Source organism: Mercenaria mercenaria, chromosome 13 (genome assembly GCF_021730395.1).
Source record: "Mercenaria mercenaria strain notata chromosome 13, MADL_Memer_1, whole genome shotgun sequence".
Lineage (NCBI taxonomy): Eukaryota > Metazoa > Mollusca > Bivalvia > Venerida > Veneridae > Mercenaria > Mercenaria mercenaria.
In genome coordinates this window covers 66,018,508-66,035,529 of record NC_069373.1, presented here as the reverse complement: position 1 = coordinate 66,035,529, position 17,022 = coordinate 66,018,508, and the positions used below count along the sequence as shown (strand labels likewise).

Here is a 17,022-nt window from a genome sequence, read left to right as displayed (position 1 = left end):
AATTAATTTGCTACAGTTGCAGAATGTTTTACATCATACTTTTTACGAGGTATATTTTAGGTTAACTCATTTTCATAATAAATTGTATGCTTCATATCTGTAAGCAACTCGTGTTTTTTTTTTTTAAAAAAAAAAACCTTAGTATACATCATAGTAAATAGATATGGCAAAATAGTGATGGTATTATTTTTATAATAACAATATCATTTGTTGCTTATGTAGACAACGAATCAGGCACAGGTTCCACTGATATCCAAGATCCCAGGAGCTCCAGCGATGATCAAGTTCCCGGTAAAACCTCTAACTATGATCAAATTCCCGGAAGAAGCTCCAACGGTGATCAAGTGCCAGGAAGAAGTTCTACAGGTGATGAAGTTCCTGGTAGAATATCAGACGAAAAGAGCCCAGGTACCACACCACAGAGATTATCCGGTATATAAATAATTTAAGACGGTTTTTTTATTATTTACGTTACATCACAAGTTGCTCAAAGCTACTGTTCGCGTACATTGAAGTTAAAAATCATTTTTGGAAATCAAGTCAGGGTATTTTCAGTATCATGCACTCGCCTTCAAATTTCTTCTGAAATAGTCGCCTTTCACATGTTTCAACTCCTTTATGTGTATGTTATAGGGATACTTCTCGAAAGATAAATATTCAGCAAATAAATAAAATATATGAAACGAAGGAGTTTTAATAAAAAATTACCACAAAGATGTACAAAAGATTCGCCTTGATAAACTGAAAAGGTTTTTGCATCCACGTTTTGATTTAAAAGAGAGCCTGTTGCAATAACTGCACATACTCTAAACTTTTTATTTTCATTTCAGACTTTGAATTAGGCAGTGATGTATTCGATGATGACGATGGTGAATGGGATGACTTGAATGATCAAATTGATCAGTACTGATGGGCTTCAAATCGTCTTTGTCATTAGTTTACGTTTTAATATATTTACCAAAACTGCTTCATACTTGTAAATAGGATATATACATAATAATAATGCATTTGTATTTTAAATATAACTTTATAAATAAATTTATGAAAAAGTTGTAACGAATATTCATGGTTTCTTTTTTTTTTTAGCGTTAAAATTTTTCCTTTTCCCCACTGGCCTGTGAAACCCTATGCGATCTTTTGGTTTTAGATTACCTCCTTTCTGAGTTAGATTCAACAGAATATGGAACATTAAAAATTGTGGTTAAAAAAATAAACATTTGTTCGTTTAATAGATGATAAAACCCTTCATCATCATCAAAGAACTAGATTATAACATCCCGGGGTTTACAAAGATTTTCGTCCAGCTGGTTTGTTAATGAAACTTTATTTTTTATTCTATCTAAATGGTATGCCCAAAAACTAAATTTTAAGAAAATAATATTTTAAAGGGGCCCCAGTCAGTATTGGTGGTCACCTCATTTTAAATTTTAAAACCTTTGAAGGTTTTGAAAATTTTAAAATTAAAACTTAAAAATTCAAAACACTTAGACCGAAAATGTTTTAAAACGGGGCCCCCTGTTTAAAACCTGTTTTTATGATGATAAAGGTTTGCTCTGTACTAAACAAACAAAATGTTGTTTTTTTTATCACAGTTTATATGAACGACTCCCCGAATAGTTGTACGATTTTGTTGCTGTTAAATTTTACTTCCCCCAAAAAAACCTCAAAAAGGGGTTAAACCTGCCTAGATTTTGAAATATTTTTGTAAAAAATTATCTGGGCCCCTTTCGGAAGTGCTGATGGCACTCCCCGGGAAATCCTGCGTGTTATAATCCCGGGCAAGGCCCCTAGTTTTTTCTTTCGCCTTTTAAAAATCTGGCTTGTCGCTAAATAATCTTATTTTTTGGGTGTTACTTAAAACCAAAACAACAAGCAAGTTTCAGGACAGTTAAAAAAAGGACTTCTTAAAGTTAGGAAATTTTATCTTGAAAAAATGGGATTATGGGTTTTACGCTATGTCACTACTTTTTACCCACTATGAGGAATTTTTGAAAAAATTGGTATTTTTTAGAATCTATGCCAAAAACTTAAAGAAAAAAGTTTTTTTTTTAAATCAAAAATTTGTGAATAAAATGCCGGATTTTAAATTCGATAATCATCTTTAACCTATTTTTTAAATTGCATTATGTAGCAAATCCCGTTTTCAAATTTTGAATTTAAAAAAAGTTTAGAAATAAGTTATTGGACTCATCAAAAACTCGGGATTTTTAAAATTTTTTGGTCTTTCACCCATTACTACCTTTTTCTTAACCGCAAAGATTAATTATGTTTTTTATTAGGTATTTTTTTTGACAGAACAGTGCTTTATTGTATTTAGCTTACTATTGAAATTTCTGAAAAGTGGCTTTTGAATCACACTTTCGTCAGCGTTGGTGTTGGCGCCCGCGCCCACGCCCGGAAAGTCGGTTAAAAGTGGTTTCTCAAGACTACTGGGCCCAAAATGCTTTTAAATTTCACACTTTGTCTTTTGGCAAATGAAATGACGACTCAAGGAAACGCTAACTCTAGCTTAATTTTGTCAAAGGTATCCCTTTTCAATCTTAGAATTTCAATTAAAGTTTTGCATGTAAGCATGTGTCTCAGAAATTTCTGGAAAATATTTTAAACTTCACACTGTTTATGCAACATAAGATGACCTCCAATACAAATTCATAACTCTTGTTCTTTTGGGTTTTTTAAAAAATTATTCCCTTTTAATTTAGAATTTTAGGTTAAATTTTACATTAAGCATGAAAGTTTACGTGGTTTTTCAGAAATAAAGGCAATTCTTTAAACCTTCCTGCCCCTTGCACTATGATGACCTCAGGGGGGAAAGTTATATAACTCTGTTTAAATACTTCAAAAATGCCCATTTTACCTAAAAAAATTTGTAAAGTTTTTGTATATGAAAAAAGTATTAAACGGAAAAGCTTTAAAATCGAGCGCGCTGTCATTAGACACTCGTTTTACTTGCATTTCGGGAACCGCTTATAAAATATTCATTTAACAAAGTAGAAAAACTTTTTTGTCATTTTGGTTAACATTAAGGGTTTCTTTTACACTTTTGTAATAAATCTTTATGCGTAAGAACTTACTGCTCTCATGGGGGTGTTTGTGGGCAAGGAGGGGTGAACCGCAAGTTAATGTACACAGGGGTTAATCACTATTACATTAGTTAGTTATCCAGTAGCTTCTCTTTTTTGTATAGATACCTTGGGGCATCGGTGGTGTGGTTTTGCTATATTTATTTTTTGTTTTTTTGAAATTTTTTGGGTATTTGGACTAGTCTTCATTAATCCCCCGCCACGAGTGGTGGGGGATTATAGGAATGGTCTTTGTCCGTCCGTCCTTTCGTCTTTCCGTCTGTCCGTCCGACCACTTTGTGTTCCGGTCCATATCTCCTAAAAACCCCCTTGAAGGGTTTTCATAAAACTTTGGTCAAATGTACCCCCCATCAAGACGATGTGCATAACTTATGAGTCAACCATGTGGCCAAGGTCAAAGGGCACAACTAAAAGGGCAAGGTTTTAGCTTTCCCTTTTGTTTCCACTCTGGTTCCTAAAAACCCCTTTAAGGAATTTTATAAAACTTTGTCAGATGTCACTATCAAGAGGAGTGCGAACTTAGAGTCAGTCATGCCGGCTCAAGGCAAGGTCATAACTTGGGTTTAAAAGGTTGAGCCTTCAATTTTTTGTCGCCCCTTTTCTCCTAAACCCCTTTGGGGGATTTTCATGTATCTTTGGGCAAATATCACCCCTTTAAGACAATTGCAAACTTAGAGCAGCCATGTTGGCCAAGGTCAAGGTCACAACTCAGGGTCAAAGGTTTGATCCTTTCTTTTTTGTCCGCTCTGTATCTCCTAAACCCCCCTTAATGATTTTCAAGAAACCTGGGTTAAATGATCACCTCTCAAAACAATTTGCAGAACCCTGAGTTCCATGCCCGGTCAAGGTCAAGGTCACAAATGTTTGAGCGTTCCTTTTGTGCCCCTATGTACGGTATCTCCTAAACTTTTCTTGAAGGATTTTATGAAAATTGGGGTCAAATGTCATATCAAGATATGTGCAAATTCAGAGCAGTCAGTTCAGTCAAGGTCAAAGGGTTTCTCAAAGGTTTACCCTTTCATATCCATAACAGTGGCGGGGGGGTTTTGCTCCTTTCAGCTGCCTTTTTGTTTTGACTTCTCAAAAGGCACATTGTGTCTTTTGACTCTCTTGATAAGTCTGGAAACCCCAAAAACTTCATTTTAACAAAATTTACTGACTTTACATTTATCGGGAAAATTTGCGGAAACAAGTGCCGTTTTCCCCAAAAAAACCCGAAATACCGTAATGCAAAAAAAACCTTAAAAATATTCAAAAAAGTACCCTTGCTTAATATCGGACTGCAAGCATATCTGAAATTTAAGTGTATAAATGCGGAACAATCTTATTTCAGCGGAATCCTTAGCGGTCAGTCTTTTCTGGATGACAATTCTAAGTTTAGCAGTACGGTTTGGTTGGTCAATTAATACCGCTACAGTCGCTGATTGGACAAGAGTGCCTTGGCGGGACAAGATTATATTCGATTGTATATTCCAGCGACCAAGAACTTTATAACTACGTGCGCAGACATCAGCCCGTCGGACACGGACATTAGGTCACACGTGGGTCAAAGATCCGTCATCCGCCAACATCCACCAAAGGGATACTATATATCTCTAATCCGCCAGCCTATTTGTATACATTTTGTGTGTGTTAACTGTAGTAAAAACCGCTAAAACAAGACTGCCGCTAAAACTCGAAATCCGCTAAGCACTGACATTTCATTTATAGCCTATAGTAAACATAGTAACATTCTGGAACATTATGAAAGCTCACACCAAGGATGACATTATATTATAAGTTTCTTTAAATTAAAGTTAAAATTCGTTTAATGCAATATTAAATGCATAGAATCATTAATCGGTCTTTATGTGAATTTTGGTAGTTCCGTATTTGGCCCATGTGCGTAGTTTAACCATACCCAGATAAAAAACACTACCGTACCATCTTTTACACTATACCAAAAATCCCTGCCATCCTGCAACTTTAGCTAATCGTTCCGAAATAAGACCCGACGACGATTACAATATGTAGCACTTTTAAAGGGTAAATCAAACACATATGAATATATCCTAAATGTTTTTATTGTGCAAAAAGTATGATATTGTGTCTAAAACCGTTTTCAGTTAATATTTACTTGTGTAATTGCAAGGGAAGTAAACTAATAAAACTTTCTCTGCTTGTCGGTACTGGCGTATGACAAAGGTTGTCATTCTTTGCGGATCACAACCTTAAATTAAATATCAAATCTTCTGTTACTGATATAAACAAAGCTGTCATAAATTTCACATTTTTAAATCATTTTTATTTAAAGGAATTATAAATTAATTTCTAGACAGTATTTATTGTATTTCTATCTTTAAAATGTTTTAATTAAGGTCTATCTTTTTTTCATGATTGTCAGAAGTATATAATAACAAGACAGTACGCACACTACCACAAATAAGATATAAGCATTTTACATAGCAAAAAAGTTTTTTTTCATGGGCTTTTTATAACTGACGTTATGAAAAAAAAAGATGTTTTCGGTATGTGACTAAAATGTCATTTTCCCCCGAACACTTTACTGAATTCTGAATGCTATCCGCCGTGACTTGATCACATGATACGTTAAAAGAAAATGAAGAATAAGAGCAGGTTAATGAACATTAAAACTGAACTAGAATGGTAAATTTTGTACAACAACGTCTGAGATATTCAATCCATCGATAACCGCCAAAAATGGGAAGTCGCTAATAAAAGAACAAATTTTTACCTGCGCAGACACTACCTTCAAAAACAAATACAAATTGTCCACAGAAGTTAACAGTACTGATACAAATACTTATTTTCTACAAACAGTAAAGGTGAAGGAACTGGATTCGAAAATAAGCCTTCTCGCCCTGTAAAATAATAATTAAGGAAATGGACAGATGTCTATGCAAAGTATCCACCTCTTGGTATGTTTCAGTAACGGTGCCAACACTTGTAGGAAGGATGTGGCCAATCTGCTGTCCTGTCTGTGTTAACATCTTCGTTCTTGTAGTATTGACACAATGATTCTGTTGCACATAATCGGTCATACAAATGGACAACAAACCTTTAAACTACCTATTGAATGGCAATTAATGATCCTGGGAAATCGCAGATGCCATACACAGTAAGCCCCAATGTTATTATCTAGGGAAGTGCAGGTTTCTTCCCTTTTTCACAGCAGAAGAATTGGGTCAGATCACAACTAGCTTTGAAAATATCCTGCATGTCCATGTTCCATACGATGTCACACATGTTGCGAATTCTGGGAAGAACCTTTACATTATAGTTGAAGTACCTATGTTGACCACTCTGTGAACGCTTCAGTGGGACCCGTTTTTATTCTGTTCGAAATTGCATCGCCATCCAATAACACTGCATTAATTATGGATGCTTCACTCGTAGACAGATTCTCAAGTGTTGCCTGTTTATCTGACCGAGATTGTGACCGCAAATACCCGACGTGGATAGAACCAGAAGTGAATTTTGATCCTTAGTTAAGTTGGCAGAATCACAAACTTTTCTGTAGAAAATTTACGCAATATGTATGGATTCTTTTCGGAAGGGGTGACAATATATCAGAGGTTGACGGTAGCTTCTTAAATAGTTGGGTGTTGTCCAATGTAAAGAACCATGGTTTCTAATGGTTCAGCGCCTAAATGTATAATTGTAAAATTTCTCTCTCTAACTGATTTAGCAAACATCAGTATGGCTCAATATCAGTTCCAGTATGCACCAGCATTGTAATTGGTCCATAAGTAAGTTTGGTAAGTGGCTTGAAGTATTGCACAATTTCCTCATATGAAGATGCTATAAGAGATACTACATAAATTTTACTGTATTCTCTCTGTTGTAGACTACACAAACTACATACAGTCATCTCATGGACATGTCATGACCTGGATATACAACTAGATATTTTGATAAAACTGCCTTTCCTATCGCACCTATATTTGTGTTGGCCAAAGCAGCTGTCCATCCAATATTCCCCAGCAGGTCACAAATAAGCCTTTATATGCAATCCATTCAATGTGATCAAAACCTTATTCTCGCCATACGTCAGTGAACTATTCCACCGTACCTGTTTGGCAATTGCATATGAGGCTGGTCACATGGCGTAACTAGAGTCCGGGTTCAAGTTGCAGGATATTGCAGTTGATGTTTGGTAGTTCCTGGACATATAAGACCATGCTTAATTTCAATACCGTCATTATCTGATGGTGAGCTTACATCTGACATGCCGATATGTAGTAAAAGCTAAATATAATATAGATGTTAATGTTTTCCATTGTAAATGTCATATTGAAAACACGTATATCGTAGTAAAACACCACAAAAAACTAGCCATAATATTAACATTGTTTAATGCTGAAAATATATTGTACACAGGTTGAGACTATAGTATAGTAATTTCAGTGACAATGAATAAAAACAGATGGGTATGGTGTTTAAAAATTAATGGGTATATAAGTAGCAATAATTAATTAAGGACTGATTATAGACAGAACAATAAATGGACAATAGGTAAATTAAATACGTGGTAGTATTCAAATTCATACATTTACAAATTGTATTTTACTGCGCGAATTATATGGTTTGCATATTAAAATATATAGTTCACTAGCTTACTAGTATATACCTTTGATAGAACTTGTACGCATTGGCATACTATTTTTGTCAGTGCATTATCTAAAATATACACCTGTGTCCGTATTGTAAAGTTATTTTACTTTTTTTTTTTCTTATTTTTGAAAAAAAAAAACTATCAATATTAAAACATTTCCCATTTTCCTTAATGCACTATACAAAAAACGTATGCATTACTGACCTGAAAAAGTCCCTGCTATATACCTGTCTGAGCAATTGTTGCCTTTCTTTGTAATGACATTTAGATACTGTTTTCAATTTATGTCAGAATGTAAAACGTAGACTGTGACAACTTTCATTCATAACTTCTGCATGTAAACGTAGGGAAAAAAACTTTTATACATAACTGTTTAGAATCAAAGAAAACACGTGATATTTGATAAGATAATGTGTATTTTCAGTCCGGACAATACATACAATATGGCTTGTATACTTTAGGGAAAAACAACAACAACAACAAACAATCAAGTGACTGTAGTGAATCCATGAATTGATTCATAGTGCTGACCATCTTGGCAGCATATCATCGGTTGGCCATAAAGATTTTGTCTCAATATTGGGGTCTGGATTATGTAAGGGTATATATTTTGCGTTACCGTTCCAATTTACATCTCTTTACACAATGTAAACAATTTTCCCCATTTTCAAATAATACTAGTATGTGATTTTTGGCGACCATTGGATTTGGCGGCCATATTGATGTTTCAATGTTTGAAATCGCAGACTTAATCGAGGCGTAGTTTAATATTCAAATACTGCTTTTTTGCATCATACGCAAACTTGCTTTGCCATGAATGACGGTGGCCATCTTGGATTTTGGCGGCCATTTTAGATTCACACAAACCACTTCCCAGACTTAAATCAAGCGTATTATATCTATAGACTACCGCATCATTTATTTTATCCCATGTAAATTAAATTTTTGGACAGACTAAATATTTTATGATGCATTAAATGTTTTTATCAAAATTTATAATCGAGAATGATAAATTTTTATTTAATTCTTTTATTTTGCTGTTCTTTTCATTTTATTTGACAAAAAACATTGCAGTATAAAATGCAAATGCATTTTAGAGAAGTATCTGGTAAAATATTTACGTGAAGTATACTGCGGTGTTCCGTTGGACAATCGTGACATTTTATTTGATACTAAACCGCGATGCACGAAAACACGATGGCACGATGATGAAACAACGATGGTACGATGGTGAAAACGCGATGGCACGATGATGAAATCGCGATGGTGCGATGGTATGATGATAAAATATCGATGTAATATCGCGTTTTCACCATCGTACCATCGTGCCATCGCATTTTCATCATCGTACCATCGTGCCATCGCGTTTTCACCTTCGTACCATCGCGTTATCATCATCGTACCATCGCGTTTTCACCATCGTACCATCGCGTTTTCACCATCGTGCCAACGCGTTTTCACCATCGTACCATCGCCTTCCGGTTAGAAATGCGTAGTCCCGTACACTTGTATTTTTTGTCAACAACAGATGAATGTATCTCAATGTATTTTGCGAGACGAAATTTACCATTTAGATTCTGCTGTTTTGCAAAATGTTTTACAAAATGTTCAGTGCTCAGTTCTTTAAAACTGTAAAATCTTCAAGGCCACGTCCTTTGTATTTTATGTATGCATGGAAGTAAATAAAAAGCTTGGTGTAATCGTCACATGGTATTATTCAAACTCAGCTTATTCTTGTCAGGATGTAGAAGGTACATAATGCAATTTTACTGGCACATATACTGTACCACTGCGCATGACCACCGGAAGGCGATGGTACGATGGTGATAACGCGATGGTACGATGGTGATAATGCGATGGTACGATGATGAAAACGCGATGACACGATGGTGAAAACGCGATGGTACGAAGATACGATGGTGAAAACGCGATGGTACGATGATAAAAACGCGATATTACATCGACATTTCACCATCGTACCATCGCACCGTCGCGATTTCATCATCGTGCCATCGCGTTTTCACCATCGTACCATCGCTGTTTCATCATCTAGCCATCGCGCCATTGCGTTTTCGTCATCGTACCATTGTGCATCGCGGTTTAGTATCGAATAAAAAGTAACGATTGTCCAAACGGAACACCGTAGTATACACCCTTTGAAAAAATTTAATTTATGTATGTTTTACTAAATATAGTCCAGTGTTCCATTGTTATATAAAATAATTGTTATGTTGGTGCGTTACTCGACTTTCAAAAGTTTTCTGTTTTATTTGAATTTCTTTGCATTATCCATTTACAGTACAATTGAACAATCCAAGGGAAATAATTGGTAAGACTGCTGATAAATTAAGTGGGCATAAGTTATTTCCCGTTTTTCCATTAAATTAATTATAATGTTAGATGAATAGTGTATTGCATTTTCGGACATAGCTTAATTTCTAATATTTCGTTTAATTGCAACATGCATGAAAGTAATGAGATGAGAAATGCTGCATGTATATTTATTGGTTTTGCAATGTCTCTTTTCATTGATAAACATGGACGGATTTCTTTGTTATACAGTGGAAAAACACAAAAATAAGATTATCTAAATGAAATATCTCGAGTTTATTACTAATAGTTTAATGAAAAATGGCAACAATGCAGTAGTTTATAGACGTTTAGAGATTTATTTCAAATCAGTTATTCCTTCTTCAGTCAAAATGTGGGACAGACTAGACACTTCTTGTCCAAAACCACAAGGCCTAGGGCTTTGATACTTGGTACGTAGCATCATCTAGTGGTCCTCTACCAAGAGTGTTCAAATTATTTCCCTAGGGTCAAATATGGCCCCGCCCCGGGGGTAACATGGTTTATATATACTTATATAGGGGAAAACTTTGAAAATCTTCTTGTCCAAAAACACAGGGCCTAGGGCTTTGATATTTTGTATGTGACATCATCTAGTAGTCCTCTACTAAGACTGTTCAAATTATTTCACTAGGGTCAAATATGGCCCCGCCCTGGTTGTCACATGGTTTACATAGACTTATATAGGAAAAAACTTTGAAAATATTCTTTTCCAAAACCACAAAGCCTAGGGCTTTGATATTTTTAATGTAGCATCGCCTAGTGGTTCTCTACCAGGTTTGTTCAAATTATCAAATATGGCCCCGCCCCGGGGGTCACATGGTTTATATAGACTTACATAGGGAAAAAACTTTAAAAGTATTCTTGTCCATAACCTACAACATTCAAATTTGGACCACATGTATAGTTTTGAGTGGCTAGATTAACCTTGACAAGAGTTGACCTTGATCTTGACCTAGTGACCTACTTTCACATTTTGTAGCTACAGCCTTCAATTTGGACCATACCATATGCATAGGTTTATGTACCAAAATAAACTTTGACCTTGACACTGACCTAGTGACCTACTTTCACATTTTTGAAGGTAAAGGCTTCAAATTTTGACCACATGCATAGTTTTGTGTTCAGTAATGAAACTGACTTTGACATTGACCTAGTGACCTTCTTTCACATTTCTCAAGCTACAGCCTTCAAATTTGGACAACACGCATAGTTTTGTGTTCCGAAATGAAATTTGATCTTGACATTGACCTAGTGACCTACTTTATATTTCTCAACTACAGGCTTCAAATTTGGACCCCATGCATAGTTTTGTGTTCTGAATTGAAATTTGACCTTGATTTTTACCTTGTACCCACTTTTACATTTCTCAAGCTACAGCTTTCAAATTTGAAGCACATGCATAGTTTGGTGTACCGAAATGAACTTTGACCTTGAAATTCATCTAGTGACCTACTTTCACATTTCTCAACTACAGCTTTCAAAGTTTGAACCACATGCATGGACCACATGCACAGTTTTTGTGTACCGAAATGAACTTTGCCTTGATTTTGACCTTGAGCTAGTCTTGAAATTTGGAACATTCAAAAATGCCTCAGTGGTGGGCGTCATGATCACTCTGTAATCTCTTGTTGGAGTCAAAGTATTGTGTTTAAATTCCATTTACTAATTATTTTGCTGTTATTTATCAGCAGAATAACACTTTTTGGAGTCAAAGTATTGTGTTAAAACTACATTAACTAATTATCCTGGTGTTATTCATCAGCAGAATAACACTTTTTGGAGTCAAGTATTGTGTTTAAATTCCATTCACTAATTAATCTTGCTGTTATTCGCCAGCAGAATAACACTTTTTGGAGTCAAAGTATTGTGTTTAAATTCCATTCACTAATTATCTTGCTGTTATTCGCCAGCGAATAACACTTTTTGGAGTCAAAGTATTGTGTTTAAATTCCATTCACTAATTATCTTGCTGTTATTCATCAGCAGAATAACACTTTTTGGAGTCAAAGTATTGTGTTTAAATTCCATTTACTAATTATTTTGCTGTTATTCATCAGCAGAATAGCACTTTTTGGAGTCAAAGTATTGTTTAAATTCCATTTACTAATTACTTTGCTGTTATTCATCAGGAGCACATTTTTTTCATTTCTTTCTGCACATGCGCGTAAAGATAAAGTCTTTGATCAGGTCGTTCCGAAGAACCAGAACATATAACAACACTGACTCCAAGTACAGAGAACTTATATAATGGTCGCTACACAGCATTTAAAGACTTGTGTATTGACAGTAAATAAAATCTTTAAATAAAAATGATACAAGAGTCGCTTCAGGCCGTGATGTTAGCGTACTAGTTAAAAAAAAAAAAAACAACAACAACAAAAAAACAAGGAGTTCTAATTTAGGTTGGAGGAGCGGATATACCAACTCGCGATAGTTTTCTACTTTATCTGCTTACAATAGGACATCCGCGTCTGCTCTCCAGTTTTAACAGTTACTTCTAAAGTGATATAATTTTGAGATAGTATTACCATGAGGTTTCAATAAATAACATTTATAATTTTGTATTTTGGCTAAAATCTTATCATTGCGGTACAGAAATACTGAAGTGCATTGTTGTATAACTGAAGATATGCATTTTTAAGTTAGCTGAATGAAATGATTTATCGTAAATGGCATCGTAACACGAGCTGTAGTTATACCATTTAATCATAATTACTTTTGTGTATGAAGAAATTTAAAATACCGGTCACCCTTTATTTATACAGCACACAAAAGTTTTTAGTAATTTGACGCTTAGCGTTGTATCCTCGCGCGTCACTTCGAACCTTTACGCGTCGTTATCGCTCCCTCTCGTGTTTCGACTTCAATAAAGTTAATGTTGCAAAAGTTACGGAGCCACTATTTTTTCTCTAGAGGTATTTGTAGAAGACAGTTTAAGTTTAAAGAAAAAGAAAGTTGTGCATGTATTTGGGGAAGAAGCGGTCAATGCCAGCTTGGTTGCAGTACTGCAGTTTTTATATAATTCTGTAGAAAATAAAATGTGAAATTTCCATTACTTTTCTCTTCATTTATAATATCAACATACCGAAGAATATTCCTCCGGCCAATTAATCGATAGCGGTCAATTTTCTATATAGAAATAAGAAGGCCGTGTACACATTTTACTTACTAACAAAATTACTAAAAATAAGAAACCTTACGTGCAAAAATATTACCAAAGTTCAACATTTGATTAGCCAAGACAACAGATAAATTTTCCATGCATACAAGATAAATATCATAAAAATATTTTTTAGTCAGTGCTTTAAACTGCCACAGCAATACGTATGCTTTCATGATATCAACTAACTTTTTATGAAATTAGAAAAAATGATCATGATAATTTTTTTTTTTTCATTGCGTGGAAATATGATTTTACTTTCGTGAAAATTTGAACTGGTTTCATTATTTTTTTTTTCAGTTATCATGAAAATCGTCATTATGAAACTTTCATAATTGATTGTACATGTTCAATTTAAAATGATTTTACATGAATGCCATTTCTATACTGTAATCTTAATGAATATATATTCTTTATTATAGTCTCATCTGTGTACAAACAATACATGCACATAAAATAATCAGAAGATTAAAAACAACAGTACACAGTCATTCAAAACATTAGAATTATAGAAGTTTTAGAAGTTTTAGAAGTTTATTCAGATATATTCCACTGGGCTATAAGCCCACAGTGGCACACATATACATAATATAAACGAACAGTGGTGATATACATTATATATGGGGAAAGTAAGACAAACATAATTTTTCACAAATATATAAAAACGTTACAAAACAGAAAGTTGTATACCAAAAAACAAATCTATGACATCATATAGAGAAATGCATAAAACATTGGCCGTATTATGTTTGATATCCCAAATTGATCAGTTAGATCTATCAATTTAATGAATTCCATATACATAATTATTTACAACTCAAATATAATTATAATTATTTACCACATTTCATGAACATATCTAAATTTTATTACTACCATAATCTTACCGAAACGAAAAGTAAGATTGATGGACAAAATGTAATAGCAAATATAATTCAGTTGATTTCAATGATTTTCAACCAATGGATATCAACCTTACCGGAAAACGAATTGTAAGATTGATCACGGTCTCTGGTGTTAAATATAATTCACATTCTACAACTAGAAAACATTATATCAAGCTTTGTATAAGAGACCTGATAATAAAGTAAATTTATAAAGAAATGGGAAATCCTTCATTAAATATATCCATCTAGATAATTAAATGTTATTTGTACCATAAACTATTTCATTTCTTAAAGCAAAAGCATAGTATGTATATTTTCCAAGATTTCTAATCTGACTTACGCTTTTGCATTCAAATAACTGCACCAATTTAATCATACTAGGATGTCTCCAATACTTTTTATGTATGTACTTCTTTCTAATATCTCTATACAATGAACATTCAAGAATAAAATGAAACTCGTCTTCTAAAACATTACATGATGAACATTTTCTATCATTTATAGGAGTACTTATTGGCCTTGTCCATCTACCAGATTCGATTTTTAATCTATGTGAAGAAACTCTCAATCTTGACAAGGCTTTTGAATATTTATCAATATTAATTACATTTAAATAGTCTTGAAACTCAAATATACATATCGTTCTATAAAAAAGTGCCCTCGATGAATCTTCTAATCGACTATGCCAATTTTGAATAAAATTATCTTTAAGTCTTTGTTTTAGAACAAATAGAAAAACATTTACATCACCAACATTTTGTTGCAACCATACGTCATAGAAACCTAGTGAACATAGTAACACTTTAACAGAAGAACACCAATTCACTTTATTGGGCGCAATTTCAAAATCACCTTTCAACAATTGATAAACTTTATAAACATATTTTCTATCATTACTATGTAACAACTTTATCCAATACTTTAATATATTATACGATTGCAATGTTTGATAGGTCATTCTTCCTAAATCTCCATATATAAAATCATTTTGTGTTGTTTTCTTTACTCCTAATAACTTTTTGCAGAACTGTAAATGTATTCTTTCAATACTTTGACAATCACCAAAACCAATAACTTCACTACAATAATTTAAAATTGGTGACACTAATTTGTCAAATAGATCTAATTTGTACTTAGCAGTTATATAAGTAAACTTATACAGGTATTTGTTTAATTGAAAAATTGCTTTCTGTGCCTGGCCCGCTAAAGTGGTTTTAGCAGCATTAAATGCCCCTCCAGTAGAAAATACTATTCCAAGGTATGTAAATTTATTGACGATTTCTATCTCACTATTATTATAATAAAAAGAAAGGTTTGCGGGTACCCTACCGCCTCTTTTAAAAATCATAATCTTTGTTTTTGATGTATTTACTTTAAGTTTCCATGTATTACAATAATTATTTGATAAATTTAAACTGTCTTGTAATTCATTAGCAGAATTCGCAAAAATTACAATATCGTCTGCATAAAGTAACAAAAATATCTTAAACATTTGTACATCTATTCCATCTAAGCCGCTACTTATGAACGTATCCTCAAGGTCATTAACATACATAGAAAATAGAAAGGGAGATAAGCACTCCCCTTGACGAACACCAAGTGTACATGTAAATTCTTCACTAACTTTGTTCAAGTATTTCACCCTTGATTTAACAGAACTGTATATAGATTGTATGATGTCTAAAATTTTACCACGTAAACCTAGTTTGACAAGCTTATACCACAAATTATCCCTAACTACGTAATCGAAAGCTTTACTAAAATCGACGAACAAACAGTAGAGTTGTTTCCCCTGGTTTAACATATGTGATATCAAACCATGCAACACAAAAATATTATCAACAGTACTCATATTAGCTCTAAATCCAGCTTGCGCTTTAATATATACATTATACAATTCAGCCCAATTTCGCAATCTATTATTAATTATACGTGTAAATAATTTACCGACACAGCTTAACAAAGTTATCCCTCTATAGTTATCTACATTATTAATGCTTCCTTTTTTGTGTAATGGAATAACATATCCTTCTGACCACCGTTCAGGAAAATACCCGATATCAAAGGCTTTGTTAAATAAATTGTAAAATACATCAACTAAAACATGTTTTCCAGCGATCAAAAATTCATTAAGTATCAAATCTGGTCCACCTGAGCGGTTATTGTTGAGCTGCTTTATAGCTGACAAGATTTCCTCTTTAGATATACATATATTCAATTCTTCAAACATGATTTTAAACTCATTATTTCTGTATTTGTCGTTAAAATATAAAATATCTTCATCAGGTGAAAAATATCTATCTAATGGATTATTAACTGCTTTAAAGTAATTTTCAAAAGTTGATAATGTAATATTAGAACGTTTTATACCTGCAGACTCCTTCAGTAGGTTCCAGTACATACGAGCATTTTTAATTCTACATTGTAACAATTTATCTGTTTTTTCTTTATCATAAGCATATCTACATTTGCGTAACAAAATTTTATACTCAGACCTGGCTTATAAGAGACTTTGTTATATAACACTATGTCTAACATTTACATGTACATATAATTACGATAACGATACAACCAAGATGTTGTTGCTAATCACTTCTTAAATAAAAAAAAAAAAAAAAAAATATAGTAATAAAAGTATGACCTAAAATTGCAATGCAGCACAATACAACTTCCGATAAGACAGCACACTCGACTTCTCTCCATGCTTGACTCTGAACTGAAACATTGCCATTGAAAGGGATAATGTCTATCCTGGTGTAGACTTTGACCTTTGACATTAAATAATTATTATAAGTCTCACCTCCAAAGTAATTGATAATAACATATATAATAGATTCTATTAAGAACATTAACCAATACAATCCAAGTAAAAAGGAGCATACCTCTATCAAAATTCATACAGAATTATGGAAATGACGACTTAGA

General features: G+C 33.4%; 1 protein-coding gene across 4 annotated transcripts in view; it reads left to right on the top strand.

Annotated features, from left to right (window-relative positions):
• LOC123528714 (actin nucleation-promoting factor WASL-like) overlaps nt 1–1,022 on the top strand; it is a 31,169-nt gene extending 30,147 nt beyond the window's left edge. For 3 of the 4 annotated variants that reach the window (XM_045308667.2, XM_045308665.2, XM_045308666.2), the window contains exons 10-11: nt 223–432; nt 831–1,022. In XM_045308667.2, the coding sequence (XP_045164602.2) occupies nt 223–432; nt 831–910 (290 nt within the window). In that variant the 3' untranslated portion in view covers nt 911–1,022. The remainder of the gene's footprint in view (nt 1–222; nt 433–830) is intronic. The other variant, XM_045308668.2, reaches the window with a different exon arrangement.
• Nucleotides 1,023–17,022: the final 16,000 nt, after the last annotated feature.